This window comes from Mangifera indica, chromosome 4 (assembly GCF_011075055.1).
Source record: "Mangifera indica cultivar Alphonso chromosome 4, CATAS_Mindica_2.1, whole genome shotgun sequence".
NCBI lineage: Eukaryota > Viridiplantae > Streptophyta > Magnoliopsida > Sapindales > Anacardiaceae > Mangifera > Mangifera indica.
The window spans coordinates 14,708,007-14,732,022 of NC_058140.1; the positions used below are offsets into that span (position 1 = coordinate 14,708,007).

General features: G+C 33.6%; 1 protein-coding gene and 1 long non-coding RNA gene across 2 annotated transcripts; both read right to left on the reverse strand.

The window, feature by feature from the left end:
* Window positions 1-1,031: 1,031 nt before the first annotated feature.
* LOC123214811 lies at window positions 1,032-1,773 on the reverse strand. Its single transcript, XR_006501900.1, has 2 exons — window positions 1,456-1,773; window positions 1,032-1,349 (listed from the first exon to the last, which is right to left on the reverse strand). It is a non-coding gene; the product is annotated as an uncharacterized LOC123214811 (long non-coding RNA).
* Window positions 1,774-8,156: 6,383 nt separating this feature from the next.
* On the reverse strand, window positions 8,157-23,281 carry LOC123213873 (pre-mRNA-processing protein 40A-like). Its single transcript, XM_044633498.1, has 29 exons — window positions 22,981-23,281; window positions 20,149-20,211; window positions 19,541-19,612; window positions 19,126-19,428; window positions 18,834-19,034; window positions 18,630-18,706; window positions 17,515-17,584; window positions 15,385-15,437; window positions 15,225-15,282; window positions 14,713-15,071; window positions 14,554-14,626; window positions 14,353-14,448; window positions 14,193-14,261; window positions 14,041-14,118; window positions 13,788-13,874; window positions 13,658-13,692; window positions 13,461-13,566; window positions 13,179-13,259; window positions 13,006-13,098; window positions 12,884-12,937; window positions 12,674-12,790; window positions 12,448-12,546; window positions 11,600-11,647; window positions 11,432-11,524; window positions 10,471-10,578; window positions 10,264-10,328; window positions 9,537-9,639; window positions 8,596-8,886; window positions 8,157-8,490 (listed from the first exon to the last, which is right to left on the reverse strand). Exons 2-29 carry the CDS (start codon window positions 20,188-20,190, stop codon window positions 8,353-8,355), a joined length of 3,069 nt encoding a protein of 1,022 aa, XP_044489433.1. The 5' UTR covers window positions 20,191-20,211; window positions 22,981-23,281; the 3' UTR covers window positions 8,157-8,352.
* Between the last annotated feature and the right edge of the window lie 735 nt (window positions 23,282-24,016).

A 24,016-nucleotide genomic window follows, 5' to 3' on the forward strand; every position in this document is an offset into this window, starting at 1 on the left:
ATTAATATTGGGTAGAAGATACTGCCAACATACAACCTTTGAATGCCGTATTCTTCAACTTCTAGATCGTCAACCATATAATAATATCTTTTTGTCACATACAGGGCTAAAATTTTTGACACCTAAATAATATAACTACGATAATAAATAATAATTCCTCTAATATTATGTAAATTCATGTCACCTTAAAGAAAAAGACATCGCAAAATTAACAAGTCAATCAACATACATATTAGCTTTCCTGTAAATATGACAAAAATATACCTTCCAATTATTATATAATAATTTTTAGTTGGTCATGCAATGGATTATAAACTTCATCTTTATATCATAATAAAAACTTTGTCATATATATATACATATAATTATCTTAAAAAGCTACAACAAAATTATTTATACAAATAACAAGTTAAAATAAGTTAAATTAGGTAATTTTAAATTAATATTATGAGTAGTACATGAATATATAATTTTGTAGTGAAAATATAAAAAAAGAATTATTATAAATAATGTATAAAAATCACTAAAAATTTTTTATAAAAGATTTTACCTTCTTTTGACGATTATTTTAATTGTTTAATTATTATTACCTCGACATATTAATTATGGTGAAATTCTTTTCTCTACACTTTAATTATGACCACTCTTTGCTTACGGCGAATTCATAAAGTGGGTAAGACTTTGATTGTTTCATGGAGAATTCAGATGATTCAGGAATATTCAACTTAGATTAATCAACACGAAGGCTATAGTGAAGCTTCCAAGTCTCAACCTCTCAAGTCTGACCCGGAAAGGGATCACATCAAAAAAACACTGTACCTATACGCAAAGAACTAAGGAGCTAGAACCGTAAAACTCCATTATAGAATCAAGAAGTTGCCCTATATTTTGCCACAAATATAATGCGTATATATTTTGAATATATAAAATAAATATATAAATGATATATTATTATATAATTAAATATTATTTTAATTTTAATTAAAAATTAACCAATCGTATATTATCTATATGAATATTTTACATATGTATGGGAATAAACTCTAACCCTACTTGCTTTAATCTATAAATAATATTACAAAGAAAACAAAATTAATTCTCTTACACAAGTAATTAAGGAGAACTATAAACAACAAAACTGCCCAGATTATTTAATCAACAAATAAATATAAAAAACACATGCAGCAGAAACTAATTAATGATAAGAAGGTAGAAGATTAATTTCATGGCGTCGTCTTCTGAGTGTAGATATAATCAGTATGAGCTGCAAGTGTTCTTCTCATCAAACATTCTTCTTCTCCAACTCCCTCGCAGTTCTCCTCAACCTTCTCAGCTTCCACTTCAACTTCCTTCAATCAGACATATGCGATGAAAATATTAAAAATTGAACAAGTTATAATAAGAGAAGCTTCCTAAAATGAAGCTGCATGAATCAAAACAAGAAAATCGACGTACCCCGTGAAGATTTTTCGTCTGAGAAGCATAGGGAAATGGTGGATGAGGTCTGGCGGCGGAGGTGAGAGTGAAGAAGAGTAGGAGGGCGACGATGACGAGGCAGAGGGTGTTGACCTTGGAAGACATTTTCATTTTGTGGGTTTTAGAAAGATGCTAATAGAGCATACGGCATGGACTACTGTGGGTGGATTTAATTTATAGACATTGTCGAGGTTCCGAAGGCCAAATGTGGAATTACGCCTCCACATCCTTACATGTACTTTCATTTATGGCCAAAGGACTATTTCCCACCCACGGTATGCTGCAATGTCAAGTGTCTTCTATTTATCTATGATAATATCAAATACCCACCCATCAACAATTAAAATTAACAGAACCCTAACTTATTAAAATTTTATCTCATTTTGTCCTTCTAAACTTTAAAAACTAAAAGTTTTCCTCGGTCTAAGTTTTAAAAAATAGTAGTTTCACCCTAGGGTTTCGTTTTGAAATCTCCAGCTCCATTGCCAACGACCTCTCCCTCCCCAAGCATCCTCTCCCTACAACGGTCTCTTTCCTCCCATTGGACCCCCGATTGATGTTGAAAGAGCAGTGAAAGACGAAGAATTTCGTCGTCTCTTTCCTCCCATTGGACCCCCGATTGATGTTGAAAGAGCAGTGGAAGACGAAGAATTTCGTCAGGGAAGACAAAATTCTTCGTTCTCCCAGACGAAGACGAAGCTGTCGTATTCGTCTGGGAAGACGAAGATCGGACGTCCGACTCCGATCAGCAGTCCAAATGGGAGGAAAGAGGTTGTCGGAGGGAGAGGATGCTTCGGGAGGGAGAAGCCGCCTGCAATGGAGCCAGAGATGACACCGGAGATTTCAAAACAGAAACCTAGGATGAAACTGCCATTTTAAAAAACTTAGACCGGAGGAAACTTTTAGTTTTTAAAGTTTAGGGAGGCAAAAAAAGATTATATTTTAGTTTATTTTTAATATTATAGAAAAAATGACGATTTTACCCTTACTGTAGCTAATTTTAACTACTTATGAGTGGACATTTGGTGTTATCATAGATAAAGAAGGGACACTTGACATTACAACATACCTTGGGTGAGAAATAGTCCTTTGGCCTTCATTTATCAATAGAACTATATTTATAACTTTTATGTACAAAGAACAATATATCTTGGTATTATTAAATGTCGTTTTATATTTAATTTTTAATTATTCAATCACATAATTGAATAATTATATGTGCATATAATATTACTCAATAAATATAATCAAAAGATGTTTGGTTTCATCCGATCAAGTAGCTTTGATAACCCGGCCTGACCGAGCTGACCCGGTGTTGACAACATAACTTTCAATATGAAGTTATGATGAGTTCCGGCATGCTCATGGGACAGTTCAAGTTTTATTGTGTTTCCCCAACAATAATAAAAAGTAATAACAATCAACTTAAAAATTAAAACACCCAAGAAAAAAGAATAGACCATTTCTTTTGGGCATTAAAAAATAGGAGAAAAGTAATAAGGAAAGCATGAGAAATTAATAGTAATGAATGGAAGAAGATTGTTTGGTCAGCTGTTAGTGTTGCAACTTTCTTTGCCAAAGTTCTAGATGACCATCCATTTTTACTATCGTGGCCAGCTAACCTTCTTTTGTTTTTTTCCTAAATCACAAACCATATTGGAACCATCTGGTTCTGGAACCTTTCAAATAATTTGATGGATTTTGAAACAAATTACAATTGCAAGGATGTGATCTCTAATAAGAATTTTTTATTTTTATATTTGACTTACGAACTTGGTTGTCAAATATAAGATATTTTTATTTTACTTGTAAGATTGGAAATGGGTTATATATTATGACTAACCAACAACCATAATATTAATTTCATGGTTGGAATGTTTCAACCATATTTACTTTTTTTCCTCTTCAAATAGCAATTATAATTAATTTCTTTTCAGGAACTAAGAATATGATAAAACTATTAATCTTGATTGGGATTTGTGAATTAATAAATTATAAACTAAATCTTTGTTTAAGAAAATATTGTTTTCAACTCAAATATTATTAATGTTATGATAATGAACGGATAGTTATTGTATGAACATTTCTGAAAACATCGGTTTAGTCTAATTACTATAACTATAATATAAATTTGTAATATTTACGATAAATCAAGAAGAACTTTTGCAATAAGGGTTTTTTTAAAATTTGTGTTTATTCTCTTGAAGGTACATAGAAGTTGGATTTGATTTGAGAAGTTGCATGGTTCAATGAGCTTGACCCCTTGATAGGTTAGAATGATGGTGATTCTATCACAAGAAGGTACAAGGAAGATATTGTCTGGGGAATCAAGGAAACCCAAGCATATGACAAACAATGAATGGAAAAATATGGATGACCAAGCCCATTCTTCGTGTAGGGAACATACATAGGGTCGAAATGGCAATGTGTTGGAAGTATAATTTCAATATATTAAAATAATGACATTCACTCATATATTGCCGGAGGAACATTTTATCAAATTTGTTATGCATTTCATATCAAAAGGATGTTTAGAGAAACCCACTCTTATTTGGAGACATGTTCACTTCCACATGAATTCGTAAGCACTTTTTCTATCCATCCAAGTGTAGGGCGACAACAAGAAGTCCACGCAGAGTAATAGGCGTGAAGAAGCGATGGGGGACTTTAATGTCTACTTGAACCCCTTTTGGGTGAAATATAATTTGATAGAGTTTTGATTCAAAAAAGTGCTAAAATTTCAAATGTCATATAATAAAGTGTTTGTATAAGCATAATGGAACAACCATTTTCGAGGGTGGAACACCTATTCCAACAACTGTTACAGTTGGACATCAACTAGATAGGAACAATCTTTACATACGTGTAATGTCCATTTCAATGACAATTGTTCATATTGAATGAGCATTTATACTAGGACAAAGATGACTCACAAATAAGATATGGCTGATGAAGAACGACTATTCCATATATGGAACACCTGTTCACTGACTTGTCATTCTTATCCACTTCAACTTGGTCAAATACCAATCCAACCCAGCCCATCCCATCCCATCCCATCCATTTATGGGTTATTTCAACTTGATACTTAATGGGCGAAGTTTTGTGAGTTCAGCAAACTTTGGGTATGAAATAATCTTTTCGCCTATTTGCTTTTTAAAACATTCAACAGTGTTATTACGCTGTTATTATCCAGACTTAAAAATTCATATGTATTCTAGAATGGGTGGAGTTCCAAACTGACCAAAGCCCGTTATGTTTATCATTACTCTGTGGTTTAGACTTAGAGGCTACACTCAACAACGGTACCAGGCATGCTGGATGCTTGGGAATGTCGCCCATTTTGGAGTTCATTCTTGTAATTGGGTTTTGGTGATTATGAAATGGATGTACAATCTGTTTAATTGAAAATTTTATAATACTAACTGAAATGAAGTCCTAGTGTTGATTATGGTATCTTGTACCTGACTAAAGGTGGCACTTTCTCAAAGCCAGCTCCTAATAAACTTTAAAATTTCTCTACATTTCATAAAGAAAGGTAATTACATGCCAAAACATCTCTCTTCATTGTCCCACACCTACTTTACCCAACTAAACAAGGAACTTACACCAAGCCCCACCCACATGATGAATAAAAAAAATCAAAACAAATTGGTTCAGCGACAAATGCTTGTATTTACTGTTAAAATATTCAACAAGAATCATTTGCAGGCAGACAAGTAAAAGCAACAATCCATATGCACATAATTTCTAACGTTTGTGTTGTAACAGGACAACTTTCAATAAACGACGGAAGTTAAGAGGGCTTGGATCTTACCAGGTTTGAAGCCATCAATCAATGACAAGATTGTCTAGTTTTTCTTTTGGGTGTCCCCAATCCATTACAAGATTGTCTTCCACTAAATTATAGCAGAAGCTCTCCTTTGAAAGGTTCCATCAACCCCTTTTAGCTAAGCCAGCTCTATCTACTTATTTTAGTCTCAAAGTGACACCCACACTCTTGTCTATTCTTTTCTTTTTTTATACTGCAACTAATTTTCTAATCTTCCACCTTATTTCACTGTCTATATGTTCCCATCTTTTTTTTAACTTCGTCCTAAAAGCACAAAGTTAGGTTTAATGGCTACTTCTGCATCTAAACCTGTACTAGTAAAGCAGCTAAAGGAGTATCTCCAAGAGCAACAAGAGCCTTTTAAATTAAGTGCGTACCTTTTTGAAAGAAGATATTCAAGGAAACAACTGAGTAGCTCCAATGAAGGAAATTGTCACAGCTTCATCACTTCCACAAAAAACCCAAAAGAATCATGCAGTCATGAACTGAACAAGAAGAGGACTTTACACACTTTGAGGAACCTGAAGTGGATGCTACAAAAACTCATTGCACCAAATGACAAGCAGGAGCTCTCAACTTGCAATAAAGCTGTGAAAGATAAACTTATTTCTGAGACAATGGATATGATCCAGCAGATTGCAGAAACAAATTGGTTTCCTACCATAAGCAGCGTAAATGCAATGAGTGCTTGTTCAGAATGTGGAGCTCCAGAAGCTAATACGATAATTGTTAGACATTCTTGAAGACAAAAAGGTAAGAAAACATGTATATGTGAACCATGATCCTCTAATAGTTTTCCAATCTCTTTTTCCTCGGTTGAATAAATTAAATCTCTGTAGTTTCCGTGGTCTTGTTTGAAGCTCACCTACAAAGCTAACAGCCTGCAACAGAATGGGACTGCATGGAAGATGACAAGCAACTGAGCCTAGTGATAGTATTAAAAGATTCAACACCCAACAGAGGTTCACCAACTTTGTTAGAAGAAAATTTTAATTACACAAAACATACAAAGGATTTCAAACTTCAGTGAACTATCAATATACAAAAATGTAAAAATCTCTGGTGGTATTCCATGAAACAGGTCCTTCCTCTCTGAGCCTTATTCTTATCCAAGCTAAAGGTCAGCCCATGCTCTCAGCTCATCAATGGAAATGACCATGGACTGACAAACACATTCAAGCAGGATTTACAGTAAAGCAAAGGATATGACATGATTAGGTCCTTCACAGTACCCAAGAAGAAAAAGTCTTGCAACAAAGCAAGTAGTTGACTTCGATTTTGTGGCCAAATAGTAAGAAACCATGTCACAATGAATGGAACCAAAGGAATTACACATTATCTAGTGTTCAAGAGCCTGAAAGAATCATCAGTGAGCAATTTTACTCATGGGGGAAGCAACAAGTACATGTTATGAGTGCAGCCAGCCAGATAAATTTGGAAATCTCAAGTACACTAAGAATGGATTTCATATATATATATATATATATATATATATATATATTATGCATGTATAATTTAATTGCATATGAACATTGTTGACATGGTTTATGATAGGGCTATTCATGGAGAAACAATGTGAATGGAAGAAACATTTGAATATCGATATCAAATGGAAAGACACATTCCCAACCCCATGTTTCCTTCTTGTTTTCTAAAGAAGTTACCTTGCAGCAAAAAAACACTATCCACTATGGTTCACCAATAATATTGATTAGGTGCTGCTGCAGATGATGATGATAGCAAAAACAAATTCATGAAGTTTATTCATGGAAGCTGAGGCTACAGCCCAAGCAAGGAAGCCATAAATTGACCTTATCCTCTCTGAGAAGTTAAATAAATTCTCAAGGAAATCTACATATTCTTCACTAGAGATAATTTTCACCCAACAAGAAGCTGACGACAGTTGGATCTAAAACAGGTTAGGTTGTTGACCTAATTAGAAAGACAAGGCAATATCCAATGGTAGGGAATAATTACTACATTTTTGCTTCTAAAGCCTACAAATTTGGCAAGATTTAGAGGGAATCAACAGTAAAAAAAAAGCTACTTATTGTCACAATTGTTTTACGGAGATATGATAAAGAACAGACATCTGAATAAAGAAACTGTAGTGTTTATAAATACTTATACGAGGGAACCTTTTTTATAGGTGCTATTATAAGCTTTCAAGGAAATTCAACTGTAAGATATTAGGGCAGAGTTAAGCCTTTGAACATAACATCATCAGCCTGACCAATAATTTCATTCATACAAAAGAAGTACTGACTGACGCCAATCACCAGTCAAACAAATTTCAGATGCAATGCTAACTATCACCCATCCAATCAATATAACTCCAGCTCTCTGGTGAAACCAACTATATGATAAATAAAATATGCAAATTTACAATATAAATCACCTCAGCACACACCCATGAGATCAACAATTTTCTACCATATGCCACTAAAGAAGATTATGATTAGCAATTTTATGAAAATCATTTCCAATAATCTTTCGGTGTAAACAAACCCTCAGCTAAAATACCTTAACAAATTTTCTATCCCCTCTTCCCACTAACGCAGAATACAGAAATCAACAAATGGAAAAGCTAGCCGAAACAAATAGTTTCCAGAAAAAACATAAAAGGTTCAACTTTGTCTATCTTCGCCTGCATTATAAAAAAATTAATCAAGGGCTTTTAAATTTTCAAGTGGCTTGCTATTACTCCAGCAAACCTTTACTCAAATTTATTAACTCCGAGTTAAATTTCTGAATAAGCAAATTATCAATTATCATTTGTGTATAACACAACAACGATTTCATACTAATCAGGATTTGAACTCAAATTACAGTATTATGAGAAGCTCTATAAGTAATAAGAATGTCTATAGATAATTTATTAAACACCAAAAATTAGTAATAGACAGAATATTAGTTGCCTAACCTATGATCTACTGCAAGCCTTGAACTTGAGTACAATTCATAAAACAAGTATCTTTCAAATATTGGTTGCACTAAACAGGTGAAAGAAAGAAAAATAATGAGAAATTGGCAGGATCAGATAACTACCGACTTTCACCCTCCCAACCAAATTCCCCATCCTCAAGGTCTTCATGATCGACATTTCTGCGGGAAGCATTACGTTGGTCTCTCTTATGTCTTTTATGTCTGCTCTCATCCTCTGATTCAGGTGTTGATGCACGCTGCGGCATGTAAAGCCAAAAAGAAAAAAGGTGTTACATCCTTTTTAACATATATAAACTTGTGTCTCAAGCATTATTCACATGGAGATGCAATAATCAGCGTACCCGTCTTGACTTTTTGCGATCATTGTTATGCCTGTGAGAGTTCTTAGATCGATCTTTCTCATTTTCATTCAAGTTATCCTGGGAACTTTGATGCCGCTTCCGGTGTTTCTTATCATTGTCTTTTCCCGATTTTTTCTCACTGAAGAAATGAATTTCAGTGTCAACATTTTCATCGTCTGTTCCATCCTTCTTTAAGTGATCGTCTTTTTCTCTTTCCAATCCTCTCTCCTTTTCCCTTCCCTGCTTCACTTTCCTCCTATCTCTTTCTTCTCTTTCTTTCTCCTTCCTTTCCTGCACATTATAAGAATGAAAAGCTTAGCTTCATATCCAAATATTTTGTAGACTAAGAATTTGGAAATGAAACATAGTTATACACTTTCAAACATCACCCATTAGCTCATATCCATGCCATATACTATGAATAGAACTACACTTGGGCCGAAGATCGGTTACAAAATCCACATTCATAGTTTAACCATATCTATGGTCATGAATTTTTTGAAGAATTTGGAACTGCTAGAATTTTCTCCAGCCCCCAATGCACTGTCTTCTGGGCCTCATGAACTTACAAAAATAATACAAGGTGCTTCATCACTGCACCACATGATGAAATACTACTGTCAACTAGTGTATATACATGATTCACAGCAACAATGAAAGCTACATCCTTTTTGAGCCGGAGTATAATATATTTAACAAGACATAGAACAAAGCAGTGCAAGATTGCTGATGTGTAGAGATTGGTAATTACAGAAAACAATTATTTTTGAAGTACACAAATAAGACATACTTTTCCTGAAGTAAGAAGATAAAGTTTTCTGCATTTTTCTTAAAAGAGAAAAATATATATATTGATTTTTCATAAAAAAGGTAGGGAACTAATGCACAATGTTTTAGTGTACAAAAATATACACTATGCCAAGAAACTGATTATTTTTTACCTTCTCTTCCTTTCTTTTCCGTACTACTTCTTTTGCCTGCTCTTTCAGCTGTGCTACATATTCATCAAAAACCCCCCTGCAAATGCTCTCATCTCCAATTGAACTGCATAAAAACATTTAATAAAATGACGACTTCATGGTAAGCAATTATTTCATGTGTATACATAAAACTAATTTTGCGAATCAAAGAAAGTTAGAAGACTCATGAAACATGGTTTTAAGAATCAAGTCTATGGGCCAGCCAATTTTCCTTCCCAACAGAATGTAATATGGGTCCATAGACATCACGTCAAGAACAGTAGAGTTGGAATTAATTTTTAAGGTATAAACATGTCAAGAGCAGAACTGTTAGAAATTTTTACACAACGGCAAAGCATTTCATATCCAAAGTTTGCAACAAACAAATATGACAGAAAATTAAAAAAATTAAGAGTTTTCCAAGCATTAATGTAAAGAGGTGGACATGCTTGTAAGGGCATCTATGTCATATCCTAAAACTTCCAATAGGCAATATATATTGACAAGGATCCAAGAGAACACCACCGATCTGTATAAAATTCGCGAATGCCATGTAAGACCTTGCAACCAAAAGTGTTAAAGTAGACAGATATAATTGGCACAATGGCAATTCTATCCATGGATGAAGAAATAAGCCTCACAGGATTAATGTGCAACAATGAGATATTATGACAAATAGTATCACACTCCCAAAAAAGAATAAAATTACCTGAATTCTCGGCTACTCTCAATAAGTTGTAAGCAATTCTCCCATGTTGAAGTTGCAGATATTTCCTGCAATAAGGTACATGGTCAGATTTTAGAGAAATAATAGAAGGCACATGGTCAGATTGATGCAAGAATAAAATTCTCTTAACTCCTAAACTTTTATTCCTGAGTGGAGAATGAAGATTGCTAGTTGAGATAGGTTGTATACCTTGATGGAACACAGTAGATCAAAAAATTCATCTGCTAGACGTTTACGTTTCTTAGCTTCTTTCTCTTCCTTCTCCTTGACTCTTTCCAACAGCTCATCAAATGCTAGCTGCAGAATTGCAGACACACCATTGAATATAATCAAGAGATAACAATAAATTACCCAGGGAAGATTTCTTAGGATCTCAGCTTAGTAACAAATATATACTAGGATATTAGGCATTGAACTTTTTGATATAATAAAGAAGATAACAATAAATTATCCAAATTGATTAAAACAAATGCAGTGCTGTCCTCTTGCCATCAATTTTCTTGTTAAGCAAAGAATATCAAACTACAAATCAATTTACAAAAATTTGTGACAAGCAATCTAAATATTTGTTCTACTTACCTTGAAATTATTGTAAATTTCTGCAAAGTTTTTATCATTCTATATTATTTTAAGGGAAGAATACCTATGAAGAGGATAGTAAATTTAGTTTTAATTATACAGTTGTAAAAATATCGGTTTTCCCACAAAAAGGCTGTCTTTTTTCATATCCCTCACAACTTTCTCGAGTACAACTCAAAGCACTAGCCTTCTATCTTATGACAATTTATATTTCATTGAAATAAGGCCCTAATCAAATCACTACTACATCAATTTCCACCATTGAATATCTATTTAGATATCCGCACAATGTTCATTCATTAATTGAGAAAAAAATGATACGGAATCGATTCTAGTTCTAGATGCTGGGCGATTCTGATAAAAAAATGTCTTCCCTCCAATAATTCTTAAAATCTTAGCCACTCCATTGTCCTATCACTTCTAAGTTTCCAAAATTCACATTTGATATACCACAACCATTGCACAAAAAAAGTAATGCCCATATCAACATTGCAGAGATTCATAAAATGTCCTTCTAACGTAAATTAGCATATGATACAAATATAATCCACTACCAACAGAATAAATATACCTTTAAGTTGACATCTGATATAGGAGGAGAGGTAACATCCTCCAAAATAGAAGCCTTAAAATCTTCAAATGACCAAGTTGGTAACAAAGTGATCTATAAAATACCAGCACATTAGAAAACTAAGTAAATTTAGAGAATTATATAAATATAAATTGTGAGAAATCATACCCTTTTCAACTTCACTGCACCCTTTATTCTAGTTTTGTCTTCTTGATACTGCATATACAAATAAGTAGGCAAATTTCAAAACTTGTTAGCACCACAAAGTCAGGCATTCAGCCATAATTCACAAAACTAACTGTTATGTCAGCACAATCAATAGATCAGAGTTTGTGTAGACAAATACACCAGTCTATTAGACTTGTGAGAATGAGCCGTTAGAGCCTTCATAGATGCTTTGATTAAACAAAGTTTATATGGCATCCCTATACAATCTCAGTATGACAGAACCTAAAAGCATCGTTAAGTTCTATTAGTACTCACATTTTGGTTTCTAGGGAGTGGGGGTGGACTGAAAATTTAATTGGAGAACAATGTCTACAAAAGAAAAACGAAAAATAAAATAGTGTCATTATGAACTACAAAGTCCAGAAATTTTAGAAGATACACAGATTTGATGAGATTGAACATAAAACCCAGTACACATAAAGAGTCTATGAAGGAAAACAGAATTATGCAAACTTAATTCCTTTAGGGCATGCTTGTTGTTTGGGATATGACAGTGGGTTAATATACAATCCCATGCCTTCTTGTCTTTGTGTTTGGTAATTGCAAAGGGAGATTTGAATAGGAATTGTAGGAACCACAACAGCCCAGCACTTACTCTCATGAGGAAGGAATTACCATGGAAAACAAATCCTTGACCACCCATGAACTCACAATCTCAAGCAACCTTCCAAAATTTTTTCTTAATACATCCACTTTTTTTCCCTCTTATTTCTTTTTACATTTGTGATGATAACATAACTAAATAATATATGTTTAATCAAAATTAACAAAGCCCCCAGGTAAACTACCTGTTTCTGCAACTCTTCAGCAACATCTTCAAACAAATCCTTTGGTGTTGATCCTGAGGTATTTGATGCGACTGCTATGTATGCGGGTAAATCTTTAACCTAAAATCCATCAGTAATATGAGGAACGCATCAAAAAATAATTCACAAAATAAAAAACGGGTATATATCAACAAGCAAAAATCATGAACATTTGTTTTCCAAAATAAGATCCAATGGTATTGATAACCTTCATGCAATAGTCACGCCAATGTGATTTGGCTGTAAGAGTGCCAGCAGTAACATGGTCTTCCATCAACTTGCGAAACTCATCACGATTTTTGCGCTCAGCCTTTCTCAATTCTTCCTATTTTAAACAAAGAATAAGATAAGCAAAGATTCCCTTTAAAAAAATAAAATAAAATCAGTCTCAACCACAATAGCCAGTTACTAAAAACACCTTCTGTATTTTCCTTTGTTCCTCCTCTTCCTTCTCTAAATCATGTAAATATTCCTGTTACAAAGTCTCAAATTTAGCTCAACTTAAAAATGTTTTTTTAGTAGTCAAATGAAGTAAATTACCTGAAAAATTTCCAGTCGATCAATTTTCTCAAGACGTGAACATCTTTCATCAGCCTCTAAGCGGTCTTGAACTTTTCGCCACTGGCTGCTTGCCTGGAAAGATGAATCATTTTGTTAAGAGTCCAAAAGTAGCTAAATCTATAAAGACAAAGTCCAACCTTGCTAAAGGGTACCTTAATGAAGTCACATGATTCCAAAAATTTCCTATACTCTATTACATTCCGCTTGCGCTCCTCCTGTGCCTTTACTCGTTCCTAACCAAAATAGAAATATATATGCTTCAAATCATTGCCACAGTATCTACATAACACTTAGGAGACTATCACTTAAAAGAAAAGTGTATGGCTTGATGAAGCAATTTCAAATTCCTACAGATGAGAAGGATGGGGGGAGAAGATACACACATGTTCACACTATAAAAATACCATAAACAAATGAGATCAAGCGAAGAGAACCTTCTGTTTGAGCTCCTCCAAATGATTATCAAACAGATCCTTGCGATCTCTTTCTCGTTCAAGAGCTTTGAAACGCTCATCATTTTCAAACATGGTCACTGCTTTGCTGAAAGGTCGTTTATATAATTTAACATGAGATTGGCCATAGTATACACAAGCAAGAGCAAAAAAATTGACATTATCAGTGAAAAATAAACCTCCATCTTGTAGATGATGTTAGCTCTAGAGACTCCTGCAAGCATATCCAAAATGAATGTGACCATGGGAGGGATTCTATTCATTGATACAACTGAAAGAGATCTATGCATGAAGCAAAAAAAAACTTACTTCTAACATCTTTTTATAATCATCCCGTGCTTTTTTCACTTTACTTCGTCTTTCCTCAGCTTCCTGTTTTTTCCTTTGACCTAAGAACTGAAGCACACGAGTAACAATATGATGAAAAAATGCTAAACTAAGAGATTTTATTGTTCAAACTTCAAATAAGTATTAAAAGATAACCCAAACAAGATTATATAATTACACTCAAAGCCTATATTAAACAGACTCAAATGCAAAGTATATTAATTTAGAGATGTACCTCATTAAAAGCTTGCTTTCGCTCCCCAAGTGTTCTTAGTGCACCATATCTTCTGTCATTAATTATTACTCTCATTGCCTGTTTCATTTGGCATCAACTCAGAAAGAAAGATTTAAAAATATAAAAAATGATTTTAGCAAGCTAAAAACTACCTGATCCCAAGTCCAGTCAGACCCAACATGTGCAGACTCCAAAAGTGCTTTAAATGCATTCTTAGCCTCCTTACATATTGAAAGGCAGAAAACATCAATAATGTCAACACCCAGGAAAGCAACAAAAATAGACAGGAAAATAGAAAGTACCACAACATACCAGCTTATTGGCATAAGTTAAGTGCTCCTGCTCAATTGTCTTCTCTTCCAATGAATCGTGAACCTTTTCAACTGCCACCACATCTTTCCTGGTTTCCTGGAGACAAAATCATCAACTCCATGATTCAGCATATCAAGCAGTAATAACTTGTAGGTAAGCATATTAACAAGCATTTAAAATTCTTGCTAAAAAAGCACATACTTCTTTATCTTGTGCAAGGCCTTCGTCTGCAGAAGTAACAACATCCTGAGCTGACAAGTTGCTGGAATTATTCCTACAACATTTGACAGTAAGATAGCATTCAACATGCCAATTGCAAAACTAAAACCACAACAAAGAAAACCAGTCAAAGGTGAGTACATCATTTCCACAATTGTATTGACAGGTACAGAAACTCCCTCACTCCCAGAAACAGTTGTTGCTGGTGCAATAGAATCTATAGTTGTCTGAACTCCATCTGCATTGGCTAAGACAGGAGAAGCTACAACGGGTAATTCTGATGATCCAGCAGCTGCTGCAGGTTGTATGTCGCCAACAGCAACAACTGGTGCAACAGCCACTGGGCTGGATGCTACCTCTTGAATAGAGCAAGAGGAGTTATCAACACTAGATGGTGCTTGAACCACGGAGGAAGGAATAGAAGCTAGTACTTGAGAATTAGCAGATGCTTCTGGCATTGTTCCTTTCATGGGAAGCTTTTCTGCTTGTTCACGGGCCATCTAGAGAGACATTTTAAAAATAATCAAGAAAATGAAAGATTTCAACAAAATATTCAAAGGAATGATAAGCACTTTAAAAATACTCAAGAAAATGAAAGATTTGACAAATATTAGAAGGAATGATAAGTTCATAAGTCAGCATAGGGAAAACACCTTCAACTCATTTGGTATTGACCATTTTGATTGCTTGGTAACTTTGTTGTAGTAATACCTGCAGAACAGTAAAAAATAAGATCAAATCAAAATGAATAACTATTTGACTTGCAAAGCTTATGAATGAATAGTTCAAAGGAAATTATATAGGATTGCTTACTTTCTTCCATCAGGACTAGTAAATTCCTTCCAGTCAGTTGATGCATCAGCCCTCTGTCACAGTTAATACATGAAAATAAGTGATAACTCCATCTGATCAGAAAGAACATCCCAAAATAAACTTCAGAAAGCGGGCTTCAAGGTCATTATTGCAAATGGCCGTGTTTAGTTGGAAAGCCTAAACTAGAAATGTCGGTAACCCTGACCAGTATATCATACACAAAAGAAGCTATAAAAATACTTCACACACAGTTAATAACCAACATGATGAACGAGCAATAAGCTCTGAAATTTTATGCACAAGTCAATCAACAGTATATGACACTAAGAATCAATGGGTATAAAATCAACAAAATGCCTATTCTCATATCCCACAAAGCTACGATAGCATGGGAAATTCAAACAGATTATCATAACAATCAAACAAATAGTACAAAATGGCAGAATTTACTAACATTCATGCTATAAAGTAGGTAGAGCAAGCAGCAAAGACCCACAGCAAATCCTACCTCTCAATAGAGTAGCAGAGCATGTACCTGTAAGCACCTTTATGCAATGGAAGTCCCACAAGCATATATGGAAATAATAAGAATGTAAACATCAAAGCAAATAAATAATTTACTCTTTTTATAGAAATCAATAATTAATCCACAGAATAAAACTTTATGCCAATATATACTAATAGAAGACAAATTTCACAATACCTTGGAAAATACTTACCCATAAGCCATAGCTAGAAGGTACATAATGGTAAATGAATACAAATCAAAGGAGGAATACATATTGTGCCAATAAACATGATAATCAATTACATACAAGTAAAAATTGATCTGATTTGTTGGATTAGATCGGATTAAGTCATTTTAACAATTGGAACCCAAAATAAGTTAAAGCCCATAATTAATAAAGATGTCATCCACACTCTAAGTTTAAAAGGTCCCAGATTTCTAATATGGTATCAGAGTCTCTTGATCCAAGACCTGTTTGAGCATGATAGTTGAGCTAAAAGAAGTTAAACACTTGAGTTAAAACCCAGTTGGACCTATGGGCTAGCCAAGAAGAGCTAGATCTTGTTTTGGGTTGAGCCATCTAGATCCAAGTTTAGATGGATTGGCCAAGAAGAGCTAGACCTTCTAAACTGAGTCAATATGAGCCAGACCCAAGTTTAGATATGCCATCTCATATATGGCTAGTGTCAAGTGGTAGCCTAGTTGCACTTGAAAGGAAGTATTGGAACATATAAAGTCCCACATTGGGAAGAAAAATAAAAATAAAAATAAAAGGGTATAGAATGTATTGGGTATCCTAGTTAGATTGGCTTAAGTCATTTTAACAATTGAAACTCAAACATGTTAAAACCTATAATTAATAAAGATGTTGACCCACACTCCAAGTTTAAAAGGCCCAAGATGTCTATCATGAATCAAAAAGAATTATTAACACGTCTTTAAGATATGATGATATGAACTATCACTAAAAGATTTTTTTGCAATGTCAACAAAATCCATTTTATTGGTAGATCAATCATTTGACATTATTCCCATGCACACAGAAGAAGCACAAGCAAGACACACAAAGGGCAAAAGACAACCCATGTATTTTACCAAATTTGTTAATGAACTGAAGAAAAGGCTTGAAACAATGGAAGAAACATAAAAATGACCAAAAAATCATATGCAATATAAATCATTCCTCCAACAAATAACCAAAGGAAGAACAGAAAGGTAAAAACTCTCCATCAAAAGCTTGTGTTTGCTTCCTCATACAAAGCGTCCGGCCAAAATTATATAAGACAAGCTTTCTTTCAAACATTATAACAGAGAACGCTGGGAGCAAAACAAACCATTGTCTTGTCCAAGAAATAAAATGGTTAGCTTGGCCATTTCAAATCATAATATCGAAACAACCAACTTTGTCAGGAAAGAAAACCTGGCACAAAGAATTACAGAGCAAGTTTTATTCATGTGACAAGCAATGAATAAGCATACAATATTCCAATACAAAAAGGAACTTAAATGTATGGCATGAAAGTGAAATATAAAATACACAGTCCACAAAATAAACCATATGCTAGTGTAACATGCAACCAACTAGAACTTTTAGTAAAGGTAATATCAGTGGCGTGACTCACCTCAATGGGAGTCATCAATTCAAATGGCTTATCCCAAGTAGATTGTCTAGTCCTCTTGTTGAAGTAATATCTATGTAAAATACAAAAGAATGTTCAATAAACAAAATGAAAATGAATTCAAATGCCAATTATGCATTAGAAAAAGCATAAAGGAGGTATTGTTGTAGATAAAATAAACTGGTATTCAAGAGAATGGATGTATCCAAGGGTAGACTTCAGCCTTCTCTAAGGTTTGCTTTAAATTCAAGTAGAGTCAACTATCTTAGTCCTTCATTGATGTTCACACTTGTAGGGAAGGTTTCTGACAAAATTTATGGAACTCCAAATAAGGTTTCTGATGAATTTAAATGAGCTTCAGGATGATTTTACAATGTCATGAAAGGTATTTGACAAGTTTGGAACCCCTGCTGGAATCTGCCTGTGTAACCAAAACTCTGGTCCTCAACAGAGGTCAATAGAAATCATCCCTTATCCTAAAACACCAGTTAACTACCCCATTATAATTAAATAGCATCTAATAAGGATGAAAATTGTCCAAATTAACATTCAGCTATTGCAACAGTGAACACCAAATAATGACAACTGAGGAATTGCAACCCCAGATCAAAGACGCTAATGATGGAATAAACTAAATGCAGCATCGATAAGGAATATATATTACTCTTTATATTTTTTCCTTCTACATTATGGAAATATGCCTCAAGAAAAAAATAGAAATAAAAGGAAATCCCAGAGGAATCTATATTAATCTCTTTCATTGGTGTTTCAATATTCTCAAATTTTTACCCAAAAATCAATGCCAGAGCATCAAAACAAAGACTTCAAAATTCAAACAAATACTCAAATTGGGATTATAAATTTTCAGACAATTTACTTAATGCAACAAGTAAAGAAACCATACATTATGGAGACTTAGCTAGTGATAGCATTGAGTACTAACCACACACTGATAAGGTGTTCATAATGAACTCTTAAAGATATCTAACAAATCATTTTGATCTTCTTCAAGATCAGAAACAGTTTGGAAATTTTAGTTATCACCATAAGGTTGAAACAACACAACTCACCATACAAAGAAAAGAGTTTAACTTAGATCAGCCACAACTAATAAATACCTTCTCCCATCGGCAGAAGAATGCTCTATCCAATCAGTTGGGACTCCTTCAGTAGGCTTAGGCTTAACAGGAGATGCCTGAAATTTTTTATGATTGCAGACAACATCAAGAGATTTTCTGGAAATGGCATTTAAAATAGTAGCATATAATAAACATAGAACATGAAAGGGAGACAATTTTTTTGGGAAAAAAGAAGGTTCTGACCGGTACAGGGGTGGTGGTAATGGCAGGTTGTTCATGAGCTTGCTGCAGAGGTGCAACAGAAACACTGTTCTGGCTACCAGACAAACCCGTTTGCCCTCCAGCAGAATTACTTGAAGTATGCATTTGAGACAGAGGCTGATACTGAGTCCCAGCACTAACATTGACAGTCATTTGAGGTTGACCATATGAAGATGGTGCAAACTGAAAAGAAACAATTACATGAAGTAAGGATATAAGACTAAAGTAAATCATAACAGTTGGCTATGAGCACAGTCTTAATCAATGGTCTTACAGCATATGATACAGGGAGAGGTCTTCCTAGTGTACCCAAACCAGGTGGGTAGAGACTGGGAGCTTGCACATTAGGCTGAGAATTTGGCAATGACATTGCCTGTGGCGGTGGTGGAAGATGGCTAGGCACTGGCGGGACAGGTCTTGCTGGCAGCTGTTGCATCAATGGCGGAAACTGGGGCTGTGGAGTTTGAGGTGGCAATCCAGCATTCATTAGAGGGACACTTTGTCCAACTGGCTGAAAATGCTGAGAAGCCAGTGGTATAAACTGTTGTGGCTGTGGTGCTGGAACCAAAGGCCGGAACTGCATAATAGCAACAACAATAATGACACTAACTGATTTAAAATGTTCTCTAGGTTTATGTCGATCATTGTTGAACATTTTCAACAAATCCAGGTAAAAAGAGAAGCATTACCTGAAGTGGGATAGGTGGAACAAAACCTCGAGGAGGATCCATAGAGCCAGCTGCTGGAGGTTGATGAGGCATCTTCCAGAGCAAAGAAAACAAATTAGGTAGAGACAAATTCTACAACCTTATACATAACTAAAAAGCTACCTTACACATTATATAAAAACTAATAAGATAGATAACAATATCATAGAAACCCAATGATCATCTATGATTTTCTTAAACTACTTTCCAGAGAATAATCCCTTCAATTCCTTTGATATCTATGGTAGCAAAGAATTAGCACCTACAACAATTTAGAGATTTTAATCCTAAAATGCTGGAGGTGGAAAAGTTTACACAGATGGTTCATCCCTGAAGTTCATGAATTTTGTAGGCATAAACTTGATTTTGACAAAAATTAGAGCTTTTAAAAATACATTACTAGCTTCACGTTTAAGCTTAAAAGGTCAGCTATGGGTTATTGTTTTAGGAACATATCTACAGAACATTATACCTTAATCTTACAAGAATGACCTGAGGAATATAAGCTTTAACAGTCTCATGCAAAACAAACTGCAAGCAGATATATAGAATGCTTATTAAAATTAGAAGGATCCAACTTAACACACTACCTGTACACTGGAATATTGAGCATTATTGGCCATTTCAGCCATGAAATGGGCCTCAGCAAATCACTACAAAACAAACAAATATTTCTATCAAGTGGTGACCCCCTGAACTGGAATTATAAGATAAATGACACATACAAAAGAAAATGATATGATAAAAACTAAGTCATATACTATCATATAGCATTGCATTAGAGAAAACATGGAAGATATGAGACTTCATGACATACATGTAAAAATATGATGAAATGGTAATTGCAATAAATACTTAGTACTAACATGAGTGCTGCAAGGTATAAAAAAGAAGAAATTAGTTCTCAAAATAGCAACTTGAAGACTCACGTATGAAATATAGTCTTGCCAACAGCCCAATTAAAATACTTCTTCAACATAACAGTAAAAACAAGATAATAAACTTAATTAGACACATTATGCATTTGTACAGTTGTTAGAAGATGCATAGAAGGAAGGTAATGTAATTTTGAACATCAAGGTTTTTTTTTTTTTTTTTTTTTTTTAAAAGGCATGCCAAGCGAAAGCCTATAATCAACCCAAAATTTTGTATAGCTGTTATATCAGACCCAATTGAGCCCTATCTGTAAGGATAAAAACATCTAATCCACAATCTTCACCTCCAACTGAGCAACCAAAAAACACTATAATCAAATAACTTTAAGAAGTTCATAAATTTGACATACAATAAAACCACATAATTTTTAAACCAGAACACCAAACACTGTAAGATACTTTCAGTGTAAAGAGCATGACTAGTAGTACACAACCCAACAAAATGAAGTTGATACCAATTTTTAATTCAGAACACCAAACACTGTAAGATATTTTCAGTATAAAGATCATGACTGGTACTACACAACCCAACAAAAATTAAACAATTACAGGCAAGCAAGAGAAGCCACAATACTCATTATTGATAACATGCACCTCTGTCATATGCTAACTTGTTGAATAACAGATAATATCAATCTAGCTTCCCTCCATTCAGCAAAAAACCTATTCAAAATTGTCTATGTATCATAGTTGCTAAAAGCGTGTTTTAAGCATACTTAGGCGAAAAGCTCCTCAAGGCAATAGGTCCGTTGCCTCTACACATGCAAGGTGAACAAAAGTTTGAAAGCATAGCTTAATTGCGCTTTAGAAGAAGCAAAAAGCACCAGAAAAGCACGTTTTTTAAATAAACCTAATAATATAAATAGAGGTTTAAAATTTCTTTTTATAATAACTTTTTTATTTACAACTTACTCACTGTGACAGCCAAAAAAGACCAAAATCTCTTCTTTTTTTAAGTCTAATCCTAAGTCGATGTCTAAATATAAAAAGGTTTTAGAACACAAGTTCTCTAATCAAGAAGAATATTTTGACGAAGAAATGGATGAAATTTGAGATAAAAAATTTGATGATGAGGAAGAAGATGTGACATTCGATGATGAAAATGAAGATTTAGATTTCGATTAAAATACATGTTTGATAAAAGCTTATGTAGATTGAAGAGTTTTAATTTTTTTTTTATGATTTATTATAAACATCTATTTGTGCTTTTGAGACTTCATCTATGATATTATGTTTTGGAATTTGACTGATTAGTCTCTATTAATTTTTTTTATGACTTTTGGTCTAAAAGCAATGTCTTCGCCTCACTTTTTTCTCTTAAATGATGGGACCCCTTATCGCTTTTAGGCGTTTTTCGCCTTTAACTACTATGGTATATATTACATGTGACCAATGATTGCTTAATTATTTATTAACTAACAAACAGGAATACAGCTAATTATAAATGATTTATTGTATCTTACTGATTTGATCAGACATTGATTGGAACCAAATCAAAATCAATTTATTGATAGGTTAACTTACCATTTGAAACAATCTAAATGAGATTATCATATTTTTTCAAGTATACACTCTATAACGTAATTTGTAGTCCTCCCCACCTCCATATTCAATAAAATTAATTGACTAATCTGAGGCCAACTAGAAGTCATAATGAATGATCATGTTTAAACACACACGCGAGCATGGAGACTGTACCGTTTCACTCAAACATAAGGGAAACATCAATCTTAACAGGCATTTGCCTATTGAATTGTAAATTTTGTTTTATCACTTTCCCCAACAATATCTTATTCTACCGCCATTCCATGTTACGACCTACACCATTAACATGAAAGATGAGGAAATTGTAAAAAATGACAAAGATATACAATCCAAAGTTTTAGTCCCATTTTTTCCCACTAAAAAACACACTAATACTGATTTAACACAAAGATGTCTTGAAAATATTACAGCTTCTCTGCTTTCCTCACTCTTCAAGTAAACAAAACAACCAGCAAGTTAATCATCAATTCCATCCCATAAACAACAAAATGAAAAACAGCAACACCTCTCTTACAAAGACATGCGTAATTACAGTGAATATACCTAAAAATTCTGAGTTCAATTCGTATAAATTCCAAAACAGAAAATGCGGGGAACCAACATGATCTAATCTAATACACAAGTAAAAACGAAGTCAAGTAGCCTAAAGTAACATAATGCCGTCATCACGTACTTGAAAAAAAAAAAAAAAAACCTCATATCAATTGATGAAGTTAGACCTAAAAAAAATAAAAGATATGCCCAAATTTATAACCTTAAGACGCAAATTCGACAACTCCTGATTAAGTAATTACAGCCTTTAAGAACTTTAAATAATCGAATACACACAAGTTAAAGATAATGTGTTGTTCGGCAAAGCAAAAGATATAAGGTATATTAAAAAAAAAAAATGAAATTCAAATTTCATGAAAGAAAGGAATGAAAAGAAAAAGGAGGGTATACCTAAAATATGAATTGAAAGAAGAAGGCGGAGGAGCTGCTCCAGCTGCTGGATTGAGGGTTGAAACTTAAGTTTGGAAGGATTACAGCGCCTGGCTGGCTCTGTTCCTTTTTTTTTTTTTTTTGGTAACCGACGTTTTTTACCCTTTTTTCCCCTATTACCTTAATATTTCTCGCCGCACCACATTCGGAGAAATTGATTAAAATAGCTTCTTAATTTGTTTAGACCATTTATGGAGATAATTAAGGCCTCAATTTAAAATTTGTCTTACCCTAATCTCTAACACGAAGAACCCTAATCCTTTAAATATGTTTTTAACGAAATTTTAACTAAAATTCAGTTAAAGGGAAAATTAAATTAACAAAAAAGTGGTTGTTAGATAACGCAAATTGTTTATTAATTATAATAAGATATATTTGTGTGTAATAATAGTTTATTTTGCCAAAAAAGATAAATTTTCCATTAATAAAATGTTAAGACGTAAAAAACCAACAACTTCGGCCATGCCTAATCATTGTTCAAATGTTAAGAATAATCTAAGAGAAAGAATCGTTTTAATGTTAGTATTGGTAATCATGATTCATATGAATTATGCCAAATTCGATGGTTGAATTGTAATGATTTATTTGGAATTGATTAAACATCATCTTTGATATCGGTTATATTTTGTTTTGTGTTTTTAAAATTCATTTCAGACGATCTTCTTTGGATCATCTCTTCTTTTAGGATTTTGAAAGTTTATTTTAAACATGTTTACCCAATTAGAAAAAAGAAATAAATCAAGGAAAATAAAACCTAACTCAAAATAATAAATTATAAAATTTGACTTGAAATATTATATTGGACTATAATTTATGAATATGTAATTAAATGTAAAATGATGGAAATTCAATAAGTTGGCCAAAACTCTTCGCTCAACAAAATGAACAAATCATCTGTGGTCAAATCCAATTGACATTCCCCCTTTCAACCAACATATTTCTTCATATATTAATAATATTTTTCTAGATAAAACTATGAGTTTTTGCCATAAAATGT